We start from the raw sequence: 24,074 nt of genomic DNA, 5'->3' as shown, positions 1-24,074 counted from the left end.
TTTCCATCCGGAAACTTATACCCCCTTGGAATTGAAGTTTCATTCGGCGATATGCCTCCGCCATCAAAAACCTCATATCGCCGACTTAAGAACCAGCTGAACAGCCATGTCGGCGATAATTTTTTGGTATTTTATATTGCGCTTCCTCCTCTTCAGGTAGCAACCTTCTTTTTTTTTTTTTTTTTTTTTCTCAGCTATTGTCTCCTGATAACAGAATTGAGAATGATTTCACTTTCTCAACTTCCTTTAATGCAGATGATGCGAGCTCGATTTTATCCATCTATTCGACCATTATACTCTAAAATTAATATTGAATTACATGACGATATTCATGCGATCGATATACATCGGAGATGCAAGGTCCTTTCGTCCCAGTTGCGGGCATCCTCGAGCTGGCAAAAGCACACAGTCACAGACCACTCGCTTCCAACTTCGTTCGGCCACAGCAAAGAAGAAAACGCCGGCAAGCTACACCATATATTGTAAGCTCATATCTTTCCTTACAGTCGCAGCGTACTACTAACTTACTCAGAACAACAACCGATGCTCTCATCAACTGGGCCCGCCAAGGCTCCCTTTGGCCCCTCGCCTTCGGCCTTGCCTGCTGTGGCGTCGAGATGATGGCTGCGTCAATGCCACGGTATGACCAAGACCGACAGGGAATTATCTTCCGCGCGTCGCCCCGGCAAGCTGATGTCATGATCGTTGCTGGGACAGTGACCAACAAGATGGCACCGGCGTTGCGCCAGTTGTACGATCAGATGCCCGATCCGAAGTGGGTGATTAGCATGGGAAGTTGTGCAAATGGGGGCGGGTATTATCATCATTCGTATAGTGTTGTCCGGGGTGTGGATCGGTTAGTTCCGGTGGATATCTATGTGCCTGGCTGTCCACCGACGCCAGAGGCCCTTCTATATGCCGTTTTCCAATTGCAGAGGAAGATGAGGGGCACAAAGGTGACGAGGATGTGGTATCGCAAGTAGGGGCAAGCGAACATCTGGCTATCCTTACGCATAACAAGCATTTGATGAAGTACTTGATAGGAGTTAAGCATTGCCCGCCTGGTCAAACGGGTTATTAGCTTGTCCAAGAATACTGTCATTCAAGAAGCTCGAGAAAGGAAAATAGTCCATGGCCCCAGGATCGGCCTCCTCTGTCATTGTTTCCGCCGAAAATGATCCGCAAGGGGAGTCAGAAATGTTGCTGGATTGCGGCTGCCTCCACTGAACATGAGGAAGCGGTTTAGCCGTGTCTGATGCTCCCATGGAGCGATCCTGGGGAGAACGAGTGTTATGTTTCTCATCATCTGGAATTTCACAGCCCATTTTGCGCAAGATTCGTAGGAATATAGAATAATACCAAAGGAGCGGAGGCCACCGATCTTGCAATGTTTTCAGGACGAGCATACAGAAGCGAGCTCGATGCTTTGATATTTCGGTTCCTTCCGGGTAGTTTCCACTTATGTTCGCTATTTGGACGCTGAGAGTGGCGAACACAGCCGGTAGTCTATTTTCAATCAGTCTGTTCTTGATCGCATTTGGTAGAGATGAAGAGCATACACTCGTAGGGATGAGACAGTAAGAACCTCAGAAGACATCATATCCTCGAGGATCCGCACAATATTGACAGCAGCGTCAGAAGGCAGCGATCCAATCTTCAGATGACCTGGGCAATGCAACCCGTTCCTGTGTAGGAGAATCTGGCATGTACTACAAATGTCCGTCAGTGAGCAGTCATCAAACTCCGGATCGACTGTATATACTTGTAAGTCAGGTGGATCAAAGACGTCCAATAGCCGTTTTGTAAGGAAATCGGGGCGGTAGCCGCCTGTAGGACTGGGGGAAGGGTCCTTTGCCATGAAGAGACTCTGGTAAGGCTGTTTTGTATGGTGGACTCATCCAAGTTGGCACCAAAGAGGGCTATGAGGCACTGGCTGGCTTGAAGAAATCAGTATTGTTCGCCGACGCTGGTAAATCACCTACTGCGCTTGGCCAAGTCCGCAAAATACACGGGGTACAGACGACTTTCTTGAGTCCAACTTCCGAACAGCTGTGTACACTGCGAGTCATCCTCGTCGACTTCGTCGTCCTCAGTATCTGCCTCAGACAACAAGGGCACGCTACAATAGGCTTCATTGACGTGCGGAGTATTCCCCAAGGCGACTGCCATAAGGATATCATGACTCTACAATCGGGTCAGCTAGGCCTTGTCTCTCAGCTCACACGTACATAGATCGTCCACCAGAGACGTCTCCACAACTTCTGTTGCGTTCGTGGCAGACCTGCATATGTCTTACTGGATTAAACAATTAGCATCCTACAGGTTGGAGCAATATTGCGGTTCAGCAAACCTCTGGTGCAAACCGAGAGTTTGCGCAAGGCCAACAGCAAGCCCTGTCCAGTGCCATGTATCCTTCTGCTCCAGCGGACTACCCCACCAATAGGACAGGAGATATAGGGCCTGCACTGTAGCAATAGCATCCGATTCATAGTTCGCATCGTACAATTCCTTCGCCCTTTGATAAAATGTAAAGGTAGCCATATACCGACTGGCAAATCCCGCTTTTTCAATCCATGAATACTCACAGTGAGCCGCTGCCACGAAATACATCGCTTGTAAAACAAGCGGAGAAATCTGTTCTGCCTTGTACTTGGTGCGGAACTCTGACAGATCGAAGATGGGACTGATCGGATACACTACAGCGAAGAATGCCTGGATAAGGGCGTCGCTTATCTCCTTGTCGAGACGCTGGACTGCGCCCATTTCTTGTAATCGGAGGCGCTCACTATGTTCATGAGCGTTGAGATATTCCTTCGTCGGTTGGTCTAAGCGGTCGAGATACAACTGTTCGATGCTAAGCGTCAAGGAGGTGCTGTCAAAACCACCCTGGAACGGGTTCCCCATTTCACGTAGAACGTAGTTGAGATTGAAAGAGTCTCCGTAGTACACCATCTCCTTACAACGACCTGGGTCATCGGCCCTGTGATTCAGCTCTGGACTGTGCGGTTGGTCACATCCACAAGACTTTTCCCCAGTTGTCCCGAAGAGTGTCGGATTTTGATGGTTGGTCTCTTCTTGAGCGCGTAGGGGTTGCGTCCTTGGACTACAATGGCTCCCATCTTGAGAATGGACAGCTGCTCCAATCTGATCTCGTTTGATATGAGAACGTTTGTATCTGAATAGCTTTAGAACGTGTATCTGGATAGAAATTACAATCAGAATGATAGGTGGTGTTGGTACTTTCCACGTCGCGAGAGGATGGGCTGGCATTCCTGTCTAGACACTCGACAGTTGGTGCAAGCTCTGTCCTCGGTCCGGTCGCATTTAACCCGGCGAAGATTACAAGCCTTACAAGCCACTTTTGTCTTGCGATTTGAAGACATAGTCAATGGGAGTCTTGGTTGGGCATGGTCTGTGGTGCACTCCCTCGTCGCGCATCTCACGAGTTAGCCAGGTGGATTGGCTATCACGTGAGTGATTGTCGGGGAATGTCGGATATACGCGGAAACAATGCCGATACTTTCCGTCAGCAGCACAATGCTTTAATGAATATGAACAGGAACCAACGCAATGGCATTTTGAACATGTGTGGTAGACGAGAGGTATGCGTTTACAGATCTTCTCCCATAGTCAAGTCATTTATAAAGAGTGCGTGGGTTGCAACTACACCTTGACTGGCTGTATCAGCGCAGGCATCATTAAACCTCCAAACTTACAACTATATATATCCTGACAGTGGTGCAAGTATGTGAAGCTACCCAAGCTTCAATGATTAGGACCCCAGCAATCAACACAATGGCTATTAGCTACATTGATATTATGTATATTATGAGAGCCATTGTCTGGTTAGCCAGTCGAGACCCATCATCAATCTACGGCAAGCGTTGTAGACTATAGCTCCACGCTGTAGTATGTGCTGACCATTGTGACTGCCAGCCTCTAACTGATCACTGACGGATCATCGACATTATACACCATTCCTTAGAATACAAATTTTAGTGCGAGACCATTGCTTTCCCTTACAGCCAGCCTGCCTGACTAGTTTTCTCTGGTGACTGCTTGAAGAATGTATCTCGTTGAACTTCTCATCCGACCACTACAAGGGATACGCTATAAGATTTACTATTACACTGGCGCATTGAGGCCGAGCAACGTGCAGACTTTGGGAATGTCAGAATGCAATCTATTGTATAGCGACTGGTTCGTCTGCCCAGCAGATGCTGCAACTGTCGAAAGATGAGGGCTACAAAGAACACGTATATATACAAATGTGAGAGATCGCTCGAGCCTTGCAGTCAACCAATTGATATCGAATACCGACACCACTGGCTGCCACTCAAGCCGCCATGAAGAACTTCCATGTGGCATCCGGGGCCAGGGAGCTTCCAACCCCAAGAGGCGCAGCGTCGTGGCCGCCATCGTAAGCAATGAATGAGACTGGCTTGGAGCAGCCTCGGAAGTCCGTACGGACGGAGCTCCGACTGCCAGACTTGGGAGTATGAATCTCGGATTGATGGCAGCGGTTGTTTTTGACAAATCTGTTGGCCAGGGAAATGCCTCCATTAAAAGGCAGTACATTATCCTTGATGCCATGGATGGCCAGATACGCAATTGGATCATTACCACCACTGCACCCACTGATCAGGCCTCCACTCAGGACAGAAACAGCCTTGAATTGCTTCGCACGCGAGCAGGCCAACGCGTAGGACATGCCGCCACCCCAACTGAAGCCAGTCGCGAACCGAGAGCTTTGATCGACGCAGTAGTTGCTCTCAACCTCCTTGATGATAGCGTCAAGAAAGGCAATATCTTGACCACCAGTATTGGCCCAACCAGCACTCTTTCCATTGGGGGCAACAAAGATGGCACTGCCATGAGCACGCTTCTCCAGGCCATACCACGGTTGGACCCCTTCACCCTTTACCACAGCCCCCATGTTTCCTCCGCGCCAGTGCAGGCCAAAGACCAGGTGGTATGCCTTGTTCTTGTCGTAGTTGCTGGGTACCTTGAGCGTATATTCGCGACCATTGATCTTGTGAACACCATTACTGAGGTTCGGGAGCTTGCCACAGCCAGGCGATCGAGCCTCGGCGAAAACGGGGGAGAGAAAGACGCTTAGCGCGAGAAAAGTATAGAGCAGAATGGAATGCACCATGATTGGAGTAGGGGCCCTTGGAAAAGAGGATGATAGCTTTTCGAGTGAGAATAGGACAAGGATGTGAAGTTACCAATGGGTATAACGGTAACTAAATGAGAATAGCGTATGCAGGTATGGCTATGATTCGGATATTGATGCCTGCAATGCAGCCAAGGACTCTCTTCCACTGGGATGGCTCCCATCCTGGCAATGGCGCCCTCTGTCTACTTGTACTCTTGCAATACTCATATCAGGTGATGATCATGGTCCCCGGGGCCGAGTTTCGATGAGAATATTCCTCGCGTGCCAGAACAGGAAGGCTCGGAACGAGTCGTCTCAGTGAATATCGTCTACTACAGCTCATTGCCCACAGCGGCTCAAAAGCATAGCGGCAGATGGATTTTTCTACACTAGTGCAAACTCTAAAAAAACCCAAAAATATGGGGTCACTTGTTCCAGATTGACGACGACGAGGAACGAGATAGATAGCCAAGCCAAGCCACATCAGGTGTTTTAAATTGAGCCAAGATGGTACGGCTTCAGGATCCCGTGCATATGGGAGGACTGGGCTGGTCAAGAGGGACCGTGTGAAACGCGCATGAGACATTTCTTTTCGCTATTATCCATCCTCATCACTTTGTTTGCAGGCGTCTTGTAACCATTCCTGTGGTAGGATCGTCGTAGATTAAGACTGCTTAGCTGGATCGAGCCTAGAGTTTAGGGTTCGATCGGCAAGGACTCCACTACTGGGAGCCCATGGAACATTAGACCAGGACCCCTGGAGCCCTGATATTTCCGGTCCACCGTTGAGACGCAGGTACCACTTGGTAAAAGCCTGAGGAGTCATGGGCAGTTTAATCGCACTGTGCAAGATCCAAGAGATACAGAGTTACAGAAATCATATGCTCTGTATAAATCACGCCAAGCTTTGCAGCCACTTGATGGAATCCCCGGGGCTATGATCCTCCTGACTCTCAATGTCCTTGAGCTTCCTCAGACGCACGAGGCCGAGGCTGCCTCTATGCTTGTTCTGCACATGTTTGAATCTGAAGAAGCACCCGCTATCTTGTTCTTCAGATAGATGGTTAACTTATGAGGGACTGGATTACTGAGTAGCGGAAATCTTTGAGCAACCGAGTGCAGCTCACGGGTCTACATGAAAGGAATGAGCTTTACTCCGTAGTCTATCTAGCTCGTCGGTAACCCGTAGTCGGTGATACTCCAGTTCTACCACCAGACTAGTCCCTGGATAGTCGCTGGGCCCCTGTTTCACTCCGACAATCTTGGAAAACTAGGGGTCTCACAAGTTGTGAGACACAACATAGAGACAATAAGGTGGTACTTAGTACTGCTGTAGCAAATTGGAACGCCGTGCCATATCCGGTAACTCTATCCGTCTCTGCTTTTGGCAGCCCGAGAATCAGGGAGAAGCCGAGTGGCTTGACAGGGTCCCTGGATGGAACATGGCGCTCCTGACTCCCAGCAAGGAGGAAGCTCCATCGACCTAGATCTTGAATCTAACTAGAAATCCCCGGCCACCAAGGATGATATATACTGAAACCAGGGGTCACAGCTAGGTGCTTCGAAATGACAGCCCGCTCAGCCATCTACCCCACTGAGATGAGACGTTGTCTAGACTTGAGACTTGAGAGCTCTCGGGAATCTTGGCATATCTTGGCGCTGTTGGAAATTCGAGACACGAATTGTCCGAAGTCAAGATTTCGAGATTGGGACTAGCAAGCTCCGCAGAGTCAAGGGCCCAAGGCATGGTGCGCTTCCAGAAGTATATAAGGATGAGCCCATTCCCATCCATCTACTTCCTCAACAGACTCTCAAGCATCTCTCTCTTTTCTGTTCCTTTCCCTTTTTCAATAATCTCATTCTTGCTAATTGGGCTGGTCCCTTTTTGACACTCGCTACACCAACTACAATCTTCCCGCTCTTTTAAACACTTCCCGCAATGAAGCTGTCCGTCATCACCGCTGTGGCCCTGGTGCCCTTCGTCTCGGCTCACTACTTCTTCGACAAGCTGATCGTCAACGGCAAGGAGACTGCCAGCTTCCAGTATGTCCGTTCTAACACTCGCCCTAACAAGTACAACCCCACCAAGTGGAATAACGTCCGCGACAACATGACACCCGATATGTCTGATTTCCGCTGCAATAAGGGTGCTTTTACCTTTGCTGGCAAGACTGGTGTTGCTGAGATCAAGGCTGGCTCTAAGGTGGCCCTCAAGTTGGCTGTCAACGCCCACATTCAGCACCCAGGTCCATCTCTGGTGTATATGTCTAAGGCCCCCAACGGCGTCAAGAACTACCAGGGTGATGGAGACTGGTTCAAGATTTTTGAGGACAGTGTCTGCAACAAGAATGCCGACTTCACCAGGGAGGCCTGGTGTTCGTACAACAAGGACCGCGTTGAATTCACCATCCCTGCTGATACTCCCGATGGAGAGTATCTCATTCGCCCTGAGCACATCGGTGTCCACGGAGCCCATGCTGGACAGGCCGAGTTCTACTACTCGTGAGTCTATTTATTCCCTCTGTTACCCAATCAAGCGTGTGGCTTATTCTGACCTACATTTTCCAGCTGTGCTCAGGTCAAGATTGTCGGCGGTGGTAAGGGCAAGCCTGGCCCCATGATCAAGTTCCCTGGCGGCTACAAGAAGACCGATCCCTCGTTCAACTTCAGCATCTATAATGGCTACAAGCCCTACCCCATGCCCGGTCCCAAGGTCTGGAATGGTGGTGCCAGCTCCGCCTCTAGCGGCCGCGATCACCGCAGCCACCCCCGTGACTTTATCGCCGAGCCCGAGTATACCCCTGAGGTTGCGGATGAGGTCGAGGTTGAGGCCGGTGAGGAGTAAGCGCACAACTGTTTGTCCAACCGTCCTGCGCGAAACTTCCAGGAGACGCATCGAGAGGGAAAATGTAGCTATATTATATTCTTTTCTACTTCTACACTTTTTACAATAAGATTTATCCGGCGAGGAAGCTTTCTTGTCAAATTTTTGGATATACTTTCTCCGTCCCAGCATCCAAAGTATCATTTATCTATTTATCAATGTATACTGTGCATGCAACAAACCGGGCCGGAACCGGCAAGCAGCAGTACCCCGCGATGGCCAAGTGGAGCGAGATCGGCCCGTTGTGCTTCCGAGGCCACTTCTCCCGCGCGTCGTTCGAATAGTTACATATATCAGAGAAGATCACCCCGAAAGTTGACAGCTGCATCTCTGTTGCACCCAAAATTCATATAAAACAGTATCGAAATGGCCTCCCTTCAGCAGAGCAAACTCGCCTTCATTGGCGGCGGCAACATGGCGTCGGCCATCATCAGAGGTCTGGTGAGCCAAGACATCAACCCCCGCAATATCCTCGTGTCGGAGCCTTGGGACGTCAACCGCGAGAAGATTGCCGAAGTGGGAGTGCAGACTACCACTTCCAACAGCGAAGCCGCCGGAGACGCAGATATCGTGGTGATCGCCGTCAAGCCCCAGGTCACCAAGGATGTTTGCCGCGAGCTTGCCGCTGCCTGGTCGCAGCGGGCAACCTTGCCAGTGGTTGTGAGCATCGCGGCGGGCATCACCCTGAGCAGCTTGAAGGAGTGGCTCACGACCAGTGATGGACGCAGCGCCCATATCGTTCGCGTCATGCCCAACACCCCCGCCCTGGTCAAGGAGGGTGCTTCCGGCCTTCTGGCCAGCGACGACGTTACTCCGGAGGAGAAGGAGCTCATCGGCGCCCTGCTGCAGAGTGTGAGCAAGGCCACCGAGTGGGTTGATCGTGAAGAGCTGCTGGATGTTGTTACCGGTCTGTCTGGTAAGCAATCTCGAGTCCGGTCGAATTTCTATGAATGACACGCTGGTACTAACTCCGACCAGGCTCTGGACCCGCTTACTTCTTCGCCATGGTGGAGCACTTGATCTCCAGCGCCACGGCACTGGGTCTTTCCAAGGAGCAGGCCACGAGGCTCGCCGCACAGACGTGCCTTGGTGCAGGCAAGATGCTCGTGGAGTCTTCGGAGGAGCCTGCACAGCTGCGCAAGAATGTGACCAGTCCGAATGGAACCACCCATGCCGCCTTGCAGACATTCGAGGCCTTGAACTTCAAGGACATCGTCGACAAGGCCGTGCAGTCTGCCACTTCACGGGCCGCAGAGCTCGGAGAGACGCTTGGAAAGCTGTAGAGGGGGTTTGGTCTCAATGGATATTTAATGAAGCATCATGTCTGTCTGTCTAATTATGAATAGAGATTATGTCCAAGGCGAATGAAAACTTCAAGAGGGAAACCCCTGTATGAAACCTCCACCGATCCAAGCATATCCGGCAGCATTATTTATCTCTTATAAGGGTATCGTTGACATTATATAATACATTTACGCAGCAGTTCGTTCAAACCTTGGTGGCAACGCTCTCCCGTCGGCTCCACGACGAAAGCCGCCTGGCACGCCAGGAGTCTATGGTAGATCGTGCTGCATCCTCGTCTGCATCCTCCGGCGCAGGTGCCGATCGAACCGTGGCCTTGCGCTTCTTATAGAACCGCCAGGATGCCAGAACAATGAGTGTGAGAGGAATCGTGATTGCCGCCCAGAGCCACCACACCCAAGATACCTCGATGCTGTGGCCGTCGCTCCCTGTCGACAATATCCCCGCGTCTAAGATGGTCTGGGGCGATGTCAGATGGGCGCAACCGATAGGACAGGATGTGAGGAAAACTCACCGCGATAAATGTGCCAGGAAGAAAGACCATAGTCAGGGCGGCGATGCCATTCATACTGGTACTGTCTTGTTTCATGCTGGCTGCCAGCTGAATATTGCTCGCAGCATCCTGCTGCGTCACGAGGTTGTACACCAGCGCCATGGTGCTGTCCTTGCGGTTTTTGTAGTTCAGGAACCAGATCTTTTGCTTCTCCATGGATTCTATCACGTAGGTGATCGAATCCGATGCTCGCTCATGAATCCGCGCCGGACTTGCAATGGCTTCGTGTAAGCGGGCATGCGCTTTGCGGATCGCAGTGGCCGTGATGATCGCGACATCCGCGTTGATCAGATGAGAATCGGCATTCTGCGAGATGACTTGGATCTCCTTGGTCAGTGCTCCCAACTTGCGACGGTCGTTGGTCTCAAGTCCCGCCAGGTGGTCGTCCACTTTGTTGATTTGGGTCCACATGAATCGGCGGAATCGCGCGACGTGGTGTTTCGAAGCCTCAAACGACAATGTGGAGAGGATGACGGCGATGTCAAATGGATCTTGCAGCAAGGCGAGGGTCTTTCGATTGGGTGAAGCTGCCCTGACAGCAAGATTTAGAATCTCGTGTAGCGCCTCGATACTGGTATCCGCCATTTTATGTGAAATGATATATGCTGTCAGATTCAACGTCACATTATAGCGTACATAGACTGAGACGGGGGCGCCTTGGTAGTGCAAGTTCCACCGCGGCTGTTGGCAGAAGAAGTCTATCAGATTGTCGTCAGCCAAGGATTCTGTTCTTTGAACTAGGCGGGCATGACATACCACAGGCCAGCAGGTTACCCTCGCTGTCTGTTTCCCATCGAGTCTGTGGTGCCCAGTAATCTGGTCTTCCTAGTAGATTCGTGATAAAGAGGGGATTCACTCTCAGACGATTGAACAATTGCTTGGTATTGTCTTGAGTCATTGCAACCCGACTACCAAAAGACGTGTCTCTCTCCGGTATTAGCGGTACAAAGCTACCTCTTGTCAGTACTACACGGTCATGCCAGAGGTAGTGGAATGTACAATGCAAGTAGTCTGCGCGGCCGCATATTCCCAGGCGCCGGAGGAGGTGCTTGATCGATGTTCTTGATCCATTAGCCTGGATTGACCTGTGCAGCCATCTTCCACCTACCTTGAGCAGATCGGAGAGTGGTGCCGAGTCCAGTTTGCGCCAAGCTGGATGGTATTAGCTGCAGCTAGAGACTCCTTGACATGACATGCGTTGGACGAACTGGTACTGTCTGCGTTCGCGTCAAGACACTCGATTCGAGTCTGATCGGAGAAGTTTCGAGTGTTTTTGGCGTGCGCTTCGTGCTGGACCGCAGAGAAAACATCCTGGAGCGACTGGAGGTCATCCAAGGGATAGTGGCTGCGATCGAGCCCAAAGTCGAACTCCAGATCTCTGGCTTCGGCATCCCCGGCCTGAGTATGGCGGTTGGTGTCTTTCATCTCGATGGAGTTCGCTCGTGGCATCACCTTTGTCTTGACAAAGGACGCTTCCAAGCGGGAGAAGTGAATATCATCCTCTTCTGCCATGGTGATAATTTGAAATTTTTCAACCGAATTGATAACTTATGTGATCGGATTGAACAGCCACTGCATGAACGGCCATGGTGGTCTCGACGGAAGTATATAAGGCATGAAGAATCTCAGCCTTGCATGCCATCAGTAGCCTCGTATTTCTGCAATCTCACACGCCACAATCAAGGTCTGTGCTCATTTTTGTTTTCAAAGACCCTTCTATCTTTCACTCTGACTTGAGATTCGCTGCTTGGCTGACTCTGGGGGCCAGAAGCGGCCGATCCCAGCAAGCACCAAGGACCAAGCCACCAGACCACTGGCCAAGCCGACGCAGTCAGCAACTAGGAATCAAACTGATTGAATGGCTGCTTGACAGCTGTCGTGCCAAGAATTATATTCCATGTCTTCATCCCGTGTTGGTGGTGTAGGCTGACTGCCAAATTAGACTCGTCTGGAGAAAGCCTCGGGATGTGGAAAGCCTCACTCTATCATAGAACAGCTGACGATTTGGTTCAAGCTACTCCCCTTGAAGTCCCGGGGCTGTCCACCTAAGGCCTGGGGCGTTAGCGTTCCTGTTCGCCTGGCGATAGACCGCGACGGTCCTCCCTTTCGCTGTCACAATTCATCTTGGCTGCCTTCTAGGCGCAGTTAAACTGGCCCTTCCTTCCAGCCTGATCACTGTCCACACTCATCTTTGACTTGGATCCCCTCCCCCACCTTGCTCAAGAACCGCGATCTTTCATTCTCAGCGGCCCTCAATACGGGACTGCGTCGCCCTGGCTCTCTCGAAGAGCTTTCATCGGGAACGGAAAGTGACTCCTGTCATGTCTGCTTCGGGCAACTGCAACAGTGTCTTTGACATGCGCTGTCTGCAATGAGTAGTGGGTAGAACACGACATCCTGATCTCACCCCATCCTGAGATGATATCCAATCGTGCAATGCCACTAAGAATATTGGATCGCTCATGTGAGTTATTAATTAACCTTTTGCCCCGGAAAAGAGCATTAACTTCTTCATGGCCTGTGACGCACTCGTGTAGCCTATAATGAAAGAAATCAGCTGTCCTGTTATATCAATGCTGTCAGCCTCACGGTTGTCGTTCAAGCAAGTCTTACTTTCGATGATAAATACGCGATGCTCAGAAAGACCGATGTTCAACAGGGGATAGAAAATTCGTCAATCAGAACTATTTCGATCATTCCCAACATATCTCGAGGAAATACACCAAGATTGAAATCACCTCATCTTTGTCTGGGGTAGGGAGACCCCTTGCCCTAAGTTTTTTGGTCCTCGACCTCCTCTTCTTTGGCGAGACTGGGGTGCGGTGAGGTCAAAACGAAAGAGAATCCATTTCAAATCAACCAACAATAGTGAACTCGACAAAATTGGATGACGGGACCATTATAACCGGTCTTCCATCATTATCAGCGGGCTCAACGACATGAGCATTCAGCCAACATGGTAATTTCACGACTGTCTTCGCATGTTCTTCGCGATCACCCCAAGTCCACCAGTCAATGCAGCCACCCCAGTACTGGTATCGATACGTGTCGCCGACCACTGTATCAGGATGCAAATCAAGATAGTGAAGGAAAATGTGTCTAACGAAACTTTCCCCTGGTTGGAGGCTGCGGAAAAACATAGAATCCGCGACGTTGACCTCAACGTCGGGTTCATCGACAATCATCCAACCCGCATTCCGTTCGTCGTCAAAATAAGTCTTCCACTGTGGGGGAACCTCGTCCGAATTCTTCGACGGATCGTAATCGTGGCAGCGGCGTTGTATTCGAAAGTGATCACAAGAAAAAGGATAATCGTGTATGATGATCGGCTTTGCATCAGCAGAGATAGCCTCGTAATCCTCGTTTGTCAGACCATCATAGGTGATCTTCACTGTGATACAAAGTTGCTCTGTTTGAGAGATTTCCGATGGGCCATCCAGAGACACACTTATACAAGGGGTTCCAGGGCTGCAAAGAGAGTGTATCAGTCATAAGAAAGATAGAACATCACGTTCAAAGATTTCTCACATTCGTTCTAACTTCCCCACCCGAGGGTCATCAGGCTGAAAGTTCGAAAGGTCTTCCTCATCTACGCAAGTAAGAGAACAACAGGCTCCCCCTGGGATGACAACACGGGGTAGCCCCAGATTAACCCCAATTGCTTGATCCCAATGCTCGCGCACGGTGCCTCAAGCCCACAAGGCATATTCCGCCCCCGGCCAGAATAGCTCATATCTCTCACCAGCGACCATATAATCCCAGAAGGGATACGGTCGACCTATATTTCTCTGGAGAGTTTGGCCAGGAAGAAGTTCTTCTGTCTCAACTTCATATCCCGTAAGCTTAAAGGTCTGGGGAGGTGGCGACTCGGGTGTTCCTTCGACCCTTTTTAGACCGTCTGACGTGTGTTGAAAGAGCACGAAGCCAGAAGGACCCCATCCATCATGCAGGAAGTTCCAGCGAAATATACAAGGCTTGCTACAGTCATCTTCTGCCCGGCGGATAGTGATGATGATCCCTCTCGGGTCCTTTAGAGATATAACATCACTAGGCCTAATCTCCATGGATAGCCTAGGCGTGTTTGGACTTGGAGATGTGTGTTAGTTTCGAACAATGTACAGGTAGGGAAAATCTCACGCTCTATCATGTTCAAAGAATCTGATACTTGATTCCAGATCAGGATTCATGGCAGGTTAAAAGAAAGCTAAGGGGAAGATAGGGGAGGTATGGGGAAGCTATGTATCTGTTAGGTTTTCTGGAAAATTCATTATTCTAGCTCCAGAGAGAAATACTCACAAGCTGATAATGACCAGCAGCATATTGTGCAATCACTGTTAAGACTCAGGAGTAATAAGGTTAATAAACACAGTATAATGAAAGGTAAGAGAGGTGCACGGATAATGAAGAGAGAGAGAATAAATATAGGGGTTAGATTAATTAATTAATAAATAAGCCAATAATAATATCTACTCTATAGAAAAGTCGTACTCCTAGTACTAAGTAATACTAATAGATGATACTCCGTAGTAAAAAATCGATTTTAGTAGCTTTATCTTTATATAAATAGTCCGCTATATACTCCGTACAGCCTCACAGGTATATATCCCTGTTGCTGAGGACTGCTCCTTATTCAACAAGTCGGTCGGATTCAAAGAGAACCCATTCGGGATCGATCATCCTCCTCGTGATGATGTCAAGTGTTCTCAACTACGAGGCGCTCCTGGCGACCTTTGATGATTTGGTGGCCAGGCAGATCATCTTCTATACCCCGCCAAAGACAGTCCGGCTAGACGATGAGGCGTTCCCAGTGAGATCTGATTCCGCGGCCAATGCAAATATTCTTCCTTCGCATGTACACTAAAGAAGAAGTTGCTGCAGCTTGAATTCCACATCAGTACCTCGCTGCTCACCAAGCCTGCCTCGGGCGAGTCCATCACTGCAAGCGACAGTGCCCACCCACCTGGCTGCTTCGGTCCAGGCAGCGACATTGGCTTCAGTGATCCCAGCATACTGATCGACACCATTCGCAATACGCATCTCCTTGTCGTCAACAAATTTGCCGTTTTCCGACCGCAATTACTGCTGTTGACTAGTGATTCGTATCAACGGCAGCATGAGCCGCTGAGTCTGGCGGACTTTGCTGCGGTCTGCACCGTCCTTGACTCCCTGAAGTCTCCCCACTATGCCATTTACAACTGTTCGCCGCTGGCGGGTTCCAGTAGGGAGCATAAACACCTGCAGATACTGCCTCGTCCAGGCTACCTGTTTCCGGACGATCCTAACCCCGCTTCCCGGGTGATACCATATCAGTACTTCATTCGGTACCTTGATGCTGTCGACTTCCAAAGTCTGGACGGGTGGGCGACGATCTTCAAGGCTTACCAAGAGTTATTGGCACAAGCCAAGCAGGCTTGGAGTGGTCATTCCAGCAACGAGCAAAACCCGGAGTACTATCCCCACAACGTCGCTCTGGTTCGAGAATGGATCGTCGTCATTCCCCGGCGCAGCAACAACTTCGAGGGGATCACTGCCAATGCCGCGGGGATGATGGGGTCGGTCTGGCTCACGAACGATTCACAACTCGATCGTTGGAGAGAGGTGGGACCTCCGAGAGTCCTATCTGAGCTAGGAGTGCCCAAGCCATGATCGGGTACCATACTCTTCGGAGCAGGGTTGAAAACATGATATAGGTCCCTACTGGCGATGTTGAGATCCCCAGTATAGACTACAAGGTAGACGGATATACGGAATGCCGTCGCACGGCGGCCGGAGAAATTCAAATTTGTCATTCCCATGTACAGCTCATTATCGTTATTGCACAGGCTCAGTCATGAATCCGTCTAGCAAGACATGACTCTAGACGGGTTGATCATTATAGAATCTTCATAGCGGCTTCCGCCAGACTCACTGATTCCAGTCCCTGATTCTTGACAACCGAAATCAAATAGTTCGTCCCGTAGTCGGAGACAGCCCGGACGATGACATTCTCCCCATAGCCGCAATCCTTCTCGTTGGGCTCGGCCTCGGTATACGCAGCAAAGCTGTCCTTGGTGATTTTGCCCTCTTTGGACAGCAGGACCTTGCTGGCCAGCTCTCTGGCCTCTTGGTAGGTCCGGAAGACGCCTTCGATGTCGATGTCGCGAACTCGGCTGCCCTCATCGGCGTCGTACTCGACGTCGGCCTGCACCACGTAGTACAGCGACCCGGTGACATGGCCTTCAACGACGTCATCGGCCAGTTTCGCATCCACTGGAGTCGTAATGATATGGACCCGGAATTCGGTGCCGTCCGGAGCGACAGCATAGACAGCCAGGCCCGACCGCTCAGGAAGATTGTTGCTTTCAAATAGCTCCGGCTTGGTCTCGTAGGAGGTGAACCACTCCTTCTCGTAACCGGCGGCAAAGAGGCAGCTGTATGCGGCAGCCTTGGCGGCTTGTAAAGATGTGTAGCTGCCGGGGATCCGAACTTTTTCGATCACATTGTTGGGGTTTTTATTGAGATGGCTAGTGGTGAGGAGGATGTGGAATAGTTCCCGTGTATTTGAACCCATGGTTGAGCGTGGAAGAAATGTAGGAATGTGCGTACGTGTAAATGTTGTATATTGTTGATTTGCTGATGTCTCTATGGTACCTTTCCATCGCCCGCTTTCTTATATATTCTATTCCTATCCGAACATAGTAGCGAGCTGCCGTTCATGAACCCCCGGGGTAATTCTAATTCGTATCTGGTGGCATGTTCTTACTGTTCTGCTAGTAGCGACTCGTTCATGTTCATATGGTCTGACGCGACGTTGTTCCACATCCTCGATCGGGATTCCGAGGACTCTTCCCCGGATTATATTCTAGACCATACATCGAATCCGGTAGATATAATTAGTTGCCCCTCGATCCTGCTCTTCCGTTGCTCCGTGTGCTATGTGACTGGTCCCTCACCCCAACTGATGATAACATCCTCAACATTTCTAGCCGAGTCAGCTGGATAGCCGGTTTGATCTTGACTCCAGTTCACGCCGGTATATAATCAGCCGGAAGTAATGGCTCAATCATGAGATGTCACCAAACGACAGTGGCGTGGTCTTTGCATCACCACTTGCGGCTGACCCATAAACTCGGCGTCAAATCTTCGCATGATAGACAATCCATGATTGACCGTGGTATTTTTACCCCCAATTAAGCCGTTGTAATAGAGTCAAAATGTATCTGTATCAGCTGAGATCGATTTTTGGCAGATTTCAAAGTACCCAGAAGGCGTTGTATTGTCCAAAGTCTGTCAACTACTACTTTCGATCCTACACGATGGCGACGGAACGAAGGGTCAGCTCGCTCCTATTGGAACAAAAGAATGGAGAGAGATACAGTCGAAGCTGATGGTTCCAGATCCCGAGCAAGATGAAAGGATTGATTTACGCAGGTCCCAACACGTACCGCGTGGAGGACCGACCGGTGCCTGATCTCAGAAACCCCACAGATGCCATCGTCAAGATGCTCTACAGTACCATCTGTGGAACGGATCTGCATATCCTCAAGGGCGATGTGCCAACCGTGGAGCAGGGCCGCATCCTGGGCCACGAGGGAGTGGGCACGATTGCATCGCTTGGGCCCGCCGTTCAAGGTCTTGCCGAAGGCGATCTGGTGTTGATCTCGTGCATGACCTCGTGTGGCGTGTGTCCTGCTTGCCGAAAGAACCTGCACTCTCATTGCCAGACGGGAGGCTGGAAGCTGGGTAACACCATCGACGGCACTCAGGCGGAATATGTGCGCATTCCCCATGCCGCCTGCTCGCTGTACAAACTCTCCAGCGAAATCGACCCCAAAGCCTGTGTGGCGCTGTCCGATGCTCTTCCCACGGGCTGGGAGTGTGGCACTATCAACGCCACCGTGCAGCCCGCTGGCAGGGTCGTGATCGTAGGGGCTGGGCCCGTCGGACTCTCGGCGCTCATGACTGCCAAGCTGTACACTCCGTCCCTGATCGTGGTGGTTGACCAGAGTGACACACGACTCGGACATGCCAAGCGACTCGGCGCGGACGAAACGGTCAATCCGCAGGAGCCAGGGGCAATGGAAAAGTTGAATCTCTTGACGGACGGAGAGGGATTCGACTCGGTGATTGAGGCCGTGGGCATCCCAGCGACCTTTGAGCTGTCCCAGCAGCTGGTGGCTGCGGGGGGTCATATCGCCAATGTTGGTGTGCATGGCCAGCCGGTCGCATTGAAGCTGAACCAGCTGTGGGATCGCAATATCAGTGAGCGGCATTTCCTAGTGTGAATCGACTTCGAACCGGTCTAACATGACGAATTTCCTAGGTATCAAGACTCGCTTGGTAGACACTGTCACCATCCCGTCTTTGCTCCGGCTCTATCAGTCGGGCAAACTGGACCCATCCGTTCTCTTCACACATTGTAAGGGTCCCAAAGACTGTCTGGCGCTCACGGCAACTAATGATCCCTGTAGATTACCCCTTTTCGAAGATTGACGATGCGTATCACAGTTTTCAGAATCCCTCGGAAGGGGACACACTGAAAGTTGGAATTGAATTTTAGATACGGAAGACATGACATGCTGAAGCGTACTTTCTTCGACGCACGAATGCAAGGACATTTATGACAAATGGAAAATTTCCCTGAAATTCCTTAGTAAATACATATAGCCTGTTTCACATCGCTGTAAACAAGAATTATATGCCCTGCCTGGGCTCGTTGGCCTCAACGGGTTTCATCATCCGTCACCACCCATGTGCGGGTCTCTCGAATGATGCCGGCTTGGCTCGACTGGCTATCAGCATCCCAGGCCGGCGACGCTGAGACGGTCGCTAAACTTCGGCCGTTGTTGATAGGAACCAGTTCATGCTGGTCCTCCCGGCTGGGTTGAGATCCATACCGTCCATACGATCGCGACATCGGAGTCTTGCTGGTGGACTGTGGATACTCCTGGTACTCGACACCGTCAAGGCGCAAGCCGTTGGATTTAAGCTGGTTGAGGAAGGGTTTCAGTTGTCCCCAGCACGCGGTGACAATACTGGCACATTGCACGACCTGCGAAGCAATGGTGCTAGGACTGTAGTCGTAAGTGGGATCCTGGGTGTCGCCCACACGGGTGAGCAGGATGATCTCGGAGAGCGTCGCCAGAATCACACTGCACAAGAACCGAGTATCAGTATCAGAAACGGGGGTGATGGAGCGAAACCGAGCGTGACCTACAGGATTCGGGACAGGAATATGCTCGCGAAGATGAACTTTTTCTTCCATGTCGCGTGAATCCCCGCGATCAGAACAAGGGCTTGGGCGACAATCAGGACGTCCGTTCCAATGCTGGACGCAGCGAGGAAGTAGTTGAATGACATCTGATCCCCGGTGAGCAATTAGTATAAGGTGTGCATCTTTCCCTAGCTGTCTTGACGATCAGAGAGAGTAGGCGCCGTACTAAGTTGAAGCATTTCCCATAGACGTAGTCCCATGGTCGCGGCAGCTGGCACCGGAAGGCCGTCCCAAAGATCGCAATCACGGCGAGAACCACGATCAAGCCCTGGAGAATGGCGGCATGGAGATGATCTTTGTGGACCGGAGTGAGGTTTCGGATAAACATCGACAGCGACAGCTTGGAGAGGCAGAGACTTCCGATATACAGGATGAAGGCGGCATACTGGGCCTGGCAGTGTTCGGTCCGACGAGGTTAGTGACGCTTGCATGAGTTTCAGAGCGGCTGGAGAGTCTCCATCGGACATCGATCTATCGTGCAGACGTACCTTCATGACCTGGACGAAATCCTGGGTGGAAACCGTGTCAAAATGATCTCCGAACCCGTGTGCTACCGCGGTGGATACTGCGATGGATTGTCCCACATTCAAAGCCTGATGGATTTGATGATGCCCACGTCAGAGATGGGTCCGAAAGGAGCGTAGATCTACACGGACGAGTGTAAACTGTATCGACATACCAGCGCGGCGACCATCAGATAATCATCGTTGGTCAACCTGTTGAAGATCCGTAGCTTGGTTCCCAGCCGGATGAGCACGCTCAAGATCGCAACAACCAGCAGGAACCAATTGCTGATGTTGACGGCGGGATCTCGCGTGTCTATATGGGCGAAGCGACCCATGATATGATGATGGCCAGCAGTCCCAGTCCCCAGCGGTTGAAGGGTGGTGTTGATCGCACAGACACAGGAATCATCTCAGAACGAGGGATACATTATAATATTAATATTAGGTATTAGAGATCGATAGCATGAGAAGTACAGACAAACAGACAAACAGACAGAAGAAGAGCCGGAAGTCCCCTTGATATTGTAGATTTATAATTATTCTTTTAAATTTTTATTGGCATCGAGATGAGTTGACCTCTTGTGTGTGTGTGAGAACGAGTCGGACCAGGACAGGGATTGCGTCCTTCCGAGCCATCAAATCTTACACTTTGCTGATAAGAGGATAAGTCCGCTGATATTTATGACCAAGTCCTGAGCATTGTGGTCACTGAAGTGTCTGGGAAACGTATAGCCCTTTTGGTTTTGCTTTTTTTCCGGGCTTTTCGCCTCGTGTGGTTCTCCCACCCTCGGCGTTTCCAGATGGATGCAGCCGTTGTCCAACAATCTATCTACCCCAGAGTCAGGATGGACGATGTGGTGTGATCCTCATGTTCCTGGCCACATGTGTCTGTCTCGGGCTCTCAATGCTTTGGGAGATCAAAGTCACGCTCCCTCATCAGTCTCTAAAAGGAGACGCAGACACGGACTTCTGATCGTTCCATGCCAGAAATGGAGTAAAGGTCGTCCATCCCTCTACTCGGCCCATTGGCTGATTGCCTCTTCCTAGAGAGATACCCTTCCTACGATGGATCTACCTGCTGTACTCCTCCCTCTGTACTACTCTGGGCCCTTTCTTCCCAGTTCCCATAAGGTAAAACCTTTTGAATCAGAAGGCCAGGCCGCCAGAAATCCAACCCCCCTCCCCCCCTCTCCTCCTCTCCAGGGAAACTTCCTGCTACTGAAATAGTCCCAACTCTCTGTCTGAAACACCAGGACGGCACGCATCCTGGTTCGTGCATTGGTCGCCTCCACTCCTGGGGAGCATCGGGAAGGATTCTCGCTTCAGTAAGCGTACTGAGTGTAGCCACTAGCCAGAGGTTACATCGTTGACATGAACCCCCGTCGCTGCCGAGCCGCCTTGCGTACAGGAAGTGGGCTCCGGACGGCTGATCGAGCTGGAGTCTGACTGGACAGTGCCGCTTGCATTATTCTCGGAGTAATCTGCTAGTTAAAATAATACCCATTGTTCGATCCTTTGGCGTCTTGGCCGGAAGGGGTTGCGTGATAGCCGATGAAGCGACCAGATCTTCCAGAGCCACAACGCCTTGCTAAGCACCGCGATCGATATGCAATCCAAGGTTCAATAATGGGGGGGGAACTGTCAATCACACGGTCCGGGCTCTAGAGGAACAGGATCAATTCTGATATAGGGTTGATATCAAATATGGTTCATCACTCAATGATCATGACTCTATTTACGTAGTCGAGAGACGCTCCAACCAAACGTTTGATATCTTATTTCCTTTTTCCCCCTGGCTTTTCCCACGGCCGACCAATTTCCCCTCTAACTTGTACAGTCCAGGGGGGCAACGGACAGGGGTCAGGAATTAGGGCCCTGCAAAAGAAACGCAATAAATCGAAAGGAAAAAAGAAGAAAAAAAAAAAAAAAAAGTCTCTTATTATCGGCTTGGATCGGGGATTTTTCCCAGCCATAATAAGTGTCGGTCGGTCGCTTCACTCGCTTGTACCTCTGCATTCATCACTAGAACCTGTTAGGAAGGTTGCTCCTGGATAGTGGCCAGAATCGTCTGAGGTGGTCGGATTGGACTACCGGATGATAATTGGGACCTGATTTGCACTATGAGAACCCGCCGTTGGAATCCTATATATCCTACAGCTCTCGCTTCCTCCTCTATCGAGACTTTCCTTTTGAGTTCGCATCCAGCAGCTGTTCAGATTGCCGCCAACTAGGCTTGTTGAGTCAAACCCACCATGGATTCGCACGAGTTCAAGCATCGTACCGTCTCGGCCAACGAGGAGATCGGCTCACCGTCAGGAAGCCAGGATCGTGATGTCGCCGATCTGGCACGTGTAGGGAAGAAATCGGTTCTGAAGGTAAGGACGATTTGGATGTACCCGTCCTAACTAGAGGGACACCATCACTGATCTGCGTCCGTGAAGCGAACCTTTGGCGTCCTCTCCACTCTTGGATTCAGCTGTACGATCCTTGCGACATGGGAGGGACTGTTCAAGTGAGTGAATCTCTCTCTCTATGCTCCGTACTACTCCCTCCGTCCCAGACCGAGACTAATCTGTTGGTGATAGTGTCTTTCTGATGCCCTTACAAAAGTCGGTCCTTATCGTTGTCGCACCCCACCATGATAAAACAAGCACTGATCTGATAGCTTTCCAGTGGAGGACCCGGAGGCGTCGTTTACACTTACATCTTCGCTTGGTCTGGGACTGCCTGTTGTTTTGTCGTTCTATCTGAATTGGCCTCGATGTAAGTGATGGATAAAACTTCTATCATTTCGCCGCCACCAGGGAGCCAGAGTAACTGACCGTGGTCTCCTTTAGGGCCCCAACTTCCGGCGGCCAGTACCACTGGTGTGCCATGCTTGCGCCCCCCAAATACATGAAGTTTCTGAGTTACATGACTGGTGAGCAACTCCGGGAATCATCTCCTCGACGGGTCGCTAATTGCGGTGCAGGCTGGCTCGCCGTCATCGGCTGGCAAGCGGCCTTTGCCTCATCCTCGTTCATTGCCGGCACCCAAATCCAAGGAGCCGTGATCCTCGCCCACAAATACTATCAGCCAGAGCCCTGGCATGGTACCCTCATCATGTGGGCCGCGGTCTTCCTGGCGCTGGGAATCAACCTGGTTGGAGGCAAGGTCCTCCCCCGGCTTGAAACCCTCATCCTGGTGATCCATATACTCGGCTTCTTCGGCGTCCTGATCCCCCTCACCTATATGTCCGAGAAAAAGACCAGAGAGGAGGTTTTCGACACTTGGGTCAATTCTGGCCAATGGCCCACGCAGGGGCTGTCATGGTTTGTCGGTATGACCGGGTGTGTCTTTGCGTTTGCCGGCGGTGACGCGGCCGTTCATGTATGGCTCTCATCCTCGTCTGTTGCCTGCGATCCGATCCGAGCTCACATGATTTCTTGGTGTATAGATGGCCGAAGAAGTGAAGGATGCCTCGGTGGCACTTCCGCGCTCGATTCTCCTGTCTGTTCTCCTCAACGGAACTCTCGGCTTTAGCATGTTGATCGCCGCGCTCTTCTGCATGGGTGACCTGGAGGCCGCCCTGAGCACTTCGACTGGATACCCCTACATGCAGATCTTCTACCAAGCGACCGACTCCATCTCGGGAGCATTGGGAATGACCTCCATCCTGTTGATCATCGCTGTCTGCACTGTGATCGGCATGCTTGCTGCCACCTCCCGGCAGTTCTGGTCCTTTTCTCGTGACCGAGCCGTGCCCGGATGGCGTATCTGGAGCAAGGTACCCTCTCCCCCGAATGTTTTTACCGCTGTATGGAAGCACCAAGCTAACTCTAAAAAACTCCAGGTCTCCGCCGGCAACCATCTCCCCACCTTTGCTATTCTGTTGACCATGACCGTCTGCTGCCTGCTCGGGCTCATCAACATTGGCTCGAGTGTGGTCCTGAACGGGGTGACCTCCATGGCCGTGTCGGGTATGTATCTGTCCTACCTCATGGTCGGATCGCTGCTGCTCTGGCGGCGCTGCACCGGTGCCATCTCACCGCACGATCACAGCGAGGACGGGATCGTCAATGTGCCCGGCGCGAAGCTCGCCTGGGGCCCATTCCGGGTGCCGGGCACCGTGGGAACCGCTATCAACGCCTATGCGATCATCTATATGATTATTGTGATTTTCTTCAGCTTCTGGCCAACGCAGATGGAGGTCGACCGCACGACGATGAACTTCAGCGTTGTGGGCACAATCGGAACCATCATCCTGGCCTTGATATACTATCTGCTGCGGGCGCGGAAGGTCTACCAGGGACCGATCATTGAGGTCGCTCGTTAGTCTTTTATGCAGACGGCAGCCTTGGACGTTGTGTCGACTGTATGATCTATTCTAAAAGCAACGATCGCGCTGGAGGTACGAAACGCGCGTTGGGAGGATTTTT

General features: G+C 51.1%; 12 protein-coding genes across 12 annotated transcripts, besides 3 other annotated features; 6 read left to right on the top strand and 6 right to left on the bottom strand.

Annotated features, from left to right (window-relative positions):
• Positions 1-165: 165 nt before the first annotated feature.
• Positions 166-189: a microsatellite.
• Positions 190-255: 66 nt separating this feature from the next.
• ACLA_017500 (NuoB/complex I 20 kDa subunit family protein) lies at positions 256-983 on the top strand (the record flags this gene model as incomplete). Its single annotated transcript, XM_001274728.1, has 2 exons — positions 256-482; positions 533-983. 2 exons carry the CDS (start codon positions 256-258, stop codon positions 981-983), a joined length of 678 nt encoding a protein of 225 aa, XP_001274729.1.
• Positions 984-1,046: 63 nt separating this feature from the next.
• ACLA_017490 (transcription factor domain protein) lies at positions 1,047-3,383 on the bottom strand (the record flags this gene model as incomplete). Its single annotated transcript, XM_001274727.1, has 7 exons — positions 1,047-1,506; positions 1,560-1,709; positions 1,763-1,933; positions 1,979-2,184; positions 2,229-2,295; positions 2,351-3,175; positions 3,241-3,383. 7 exons carry the CDS (start codon positions 3,381-3,383, stop codon positions 1,047-1,049), a joined length of 2,022 nt encoding a protein of 673 aa, XP_001274728.1.
• A 953-nt stretch (positions 3,384-4,336) lies between these two features.
• On the bottom strand, positions 4,337-5,155 carry ACLA_017480 (alpha/beta hydrolase family esterase; the record flags this gene model as incomplete). Its single annotated transcript, XM_001274726.1, has 1 exon — positions 4,337-5,155. The coding sequence occupies one exon, from the start codon at positions 5,153-5,155 to the stop codon at positions 4,337-4,339; it is 819 nt and encodes a 272-aa protein (XP_001274727.1).
• A 1,942-nt stretch (positions 5,156-7,097) lies between these two features.
• ACLA_017470 (lytic polysaccharide monooxygenase auxiliary activity family 9 protein) lies at positions 7,098-8,003 on the top strand (the record flags this gene model as incomplete). Its single annotated transcript, XM_001274725.1, has 2 exons — positions 7,098-7,660; positions 7,727-8,003. The coding sequence occupies 2 exons, from the start codon at positions 7,098-7,100 to the stop codon at positions 8,001-8,003; spliced, it is 840 nt and encodes a 279-aa protein (XP_001274726.1).
• Positions 8,004-8,408: 405 nt separating this feature from the next.
• Positions 8,409-9,325, top strand: ACLA_017460 (pyrroline-5-carboxylate reductase family protein; the record flags this gene model as incomplete). The annotated part of the gene is made up of 2 exons (XM_001274724.1): positions 8,409-8,958; positions 9,021-9,325. The coding sequence occupies 2 exons, from the start codon at positions 8,409-8,411 to the stop codon at positions 9,323-9,325; spliced, it is 855 nt and encodes a 284-aa protein (XP_001274725.1).
• A 205-nt stretch (positions 9,326-9,530) lies between these two features.
• On the bottom strand, positions 9,531-11,409 carry ACLA_017450 (uncharacterized protein; the record flags this gene model as incomplete). The annotated part of the gene is made up of 5 exons (XM_001274723.1): positions 9,531-9,803; positions 9,859-10,595; positions 10,654-10,696; positions 11,006-11,049; positions 11,106-11,409. The coding sequence occupies 5 exons, from the start codon at positions 11,407-11,409 to the stop codon at positions 9,531-9,533; spliced, it is 1,401 nt and encodes a 466-aa protein (XP_001274724.1).
• Positions 11,410-12,752: 1,343 nt separating this feature from the next.
• ACLA_017440 (uncharacterized protein) lies at positions 12,753-13,961 on the bottom strand (the record flags this gene model as incomplete). The annotated part of the gene is made up of 3 exons (XM_001274722.1): positions 12,753-13,365; positions 13,426-13,486; positions 13,640-13,961. The coding sequence occupies 3 exons, from the start codon at positions 13,959-13,961 to the stop codon at positions 12,753-12,755; spliced, it is 996 nt and encodes a 331-aa protein (XP_001274723.1).
• A 626-nt stretch (positions 13,962-14,587) lies between these two features.
• On the top strand, positions 14,588-15,543 carry ACLA_017430 (putative phosphorylase; the record flags this gene model as incomplete). Its single annotated transcript, XM_001274721.1, has 2 exons — positions 14,588-14,704; positions 14,776-15,543. The coding sequence occupies 2 exons, from the start codon at positions 14,588-14,590 to the stop codon at positions 15,541-15,543; spliced, it is 885 nt and encodes a 294-aa protein (XP_001274722.1).
• Positions 15,544-15,769: 226 nt separating this feature from the next.
• ACLA_017420 (uncharacterized protein) lies at positions 15,770-16,447 on the bottom strand (the record flags this gene model as incomplete). Its single annotated transcript, XM_001274720.1, has 1 exon — positions 15,770-16,447. The coding sequence occupies one exon, from the start codon at positions 16,445-16,447 to the stop codon at positions 15,770-15,772; it is 678 nt and encodes a 225-aa protein (XP_001274721.1).
• A 745-nt stretch (positions 16,448-17,192) lies between these two features.
• ACLA_017410 (zinc-dependent alcohol dehydrogenase family protein) lies at positions 17,193-18,436 on the top strand (the record flags this gene model as incomplete). Its single annotated transcript, XM_001274719.1, has 4 exons — positions 17,193-17,210; positions 17,274-18,138; positions 18,200-18,295; positions 18,348-18,436. 4 exons carry the CDS (start codon positions 17,193-17,195, stop codon positions 18,434-18,436), a joined length of 1,068 nt encoding a protein of 355 aa, XP_001274720.1.
• Positions 18,437-18,598: 162 nt separating this feature from the next.
• On the bottom strand, positions 18,599-19,991 carry ACLA_017400 (uncharacterized protein; the record flags this gene model as incomplete). The annotated part of the gene is made up of 5 exons (XM_001274718.1): positions 18,599-19,028; positions 19,094-19,236; positions 19,317-19,541; positions 19,639-19,743; positions 19,830-19,991. The coding sequence occupies 5 exons, from the start codon at positions 19,989-19,991 to the stop codon at positions 18,599-18,601; spliced, it is 1,065 nt and encodes a 354-aa protein (XP_001274719.1).
• A 137-nt stretch (positions 19,992-20,128) lies between these two features.
• Positions 20,129-20,153: a microsatellite.
• A 1,402-nt stretch (positions 20,154-21,555) lies between these two features.
• Positions 21,556-21,587: a microsatellite.
• A 321-nt stretch (positions 21,588-21,908) lies between these two features.
• Positions 21,909-23,971, top strand: ACLA_017390 (putative GABA permease; the record flags this gene model as incomplete). The annotated part of the gene is made up of 8 exons (XM_001274717.1): positions 21,909-22,031; positions 22,098-22,168; positions 22,242-22,265; positions 22,330-22,419; positions 22,494-22,576; positions 22,628-23,025; positions 23,093-23,422; positions 23,489-23,971. The coding sequence occupies 8 exons, from the start codon at positions 21,909-21,911 to the stop codon at positions 23,969-23,971; spliced, it is 1,602 nt and encodes a 533-aa protein (XP_001274718.1).
• Positions 23,972-24,074: the final 103 nt, after the last annotated feature.

Source organism: Aspergillus clavatus, genomic scaffold, assembly GCF_000002715.2.
Source record: "Aspergillus clavatus NRRL 1 1099423829795 genomic scaffold, whole genome shotgun sequence".
In the NCBI taxonomy this organism is placed as follows: domain Eukaryota; kingdom Fungi; phylum Ascomycota; class Eurotiomycetes; order Eurotiales; family Aspergillaceae; genus Aspergillus; species Aspergillus clavatus.
The sequence above is the reverse complement of the archived record's forward strand: the minus strand, read 5'-3'. Positions and strand labels throughout refer to the sequence as shown.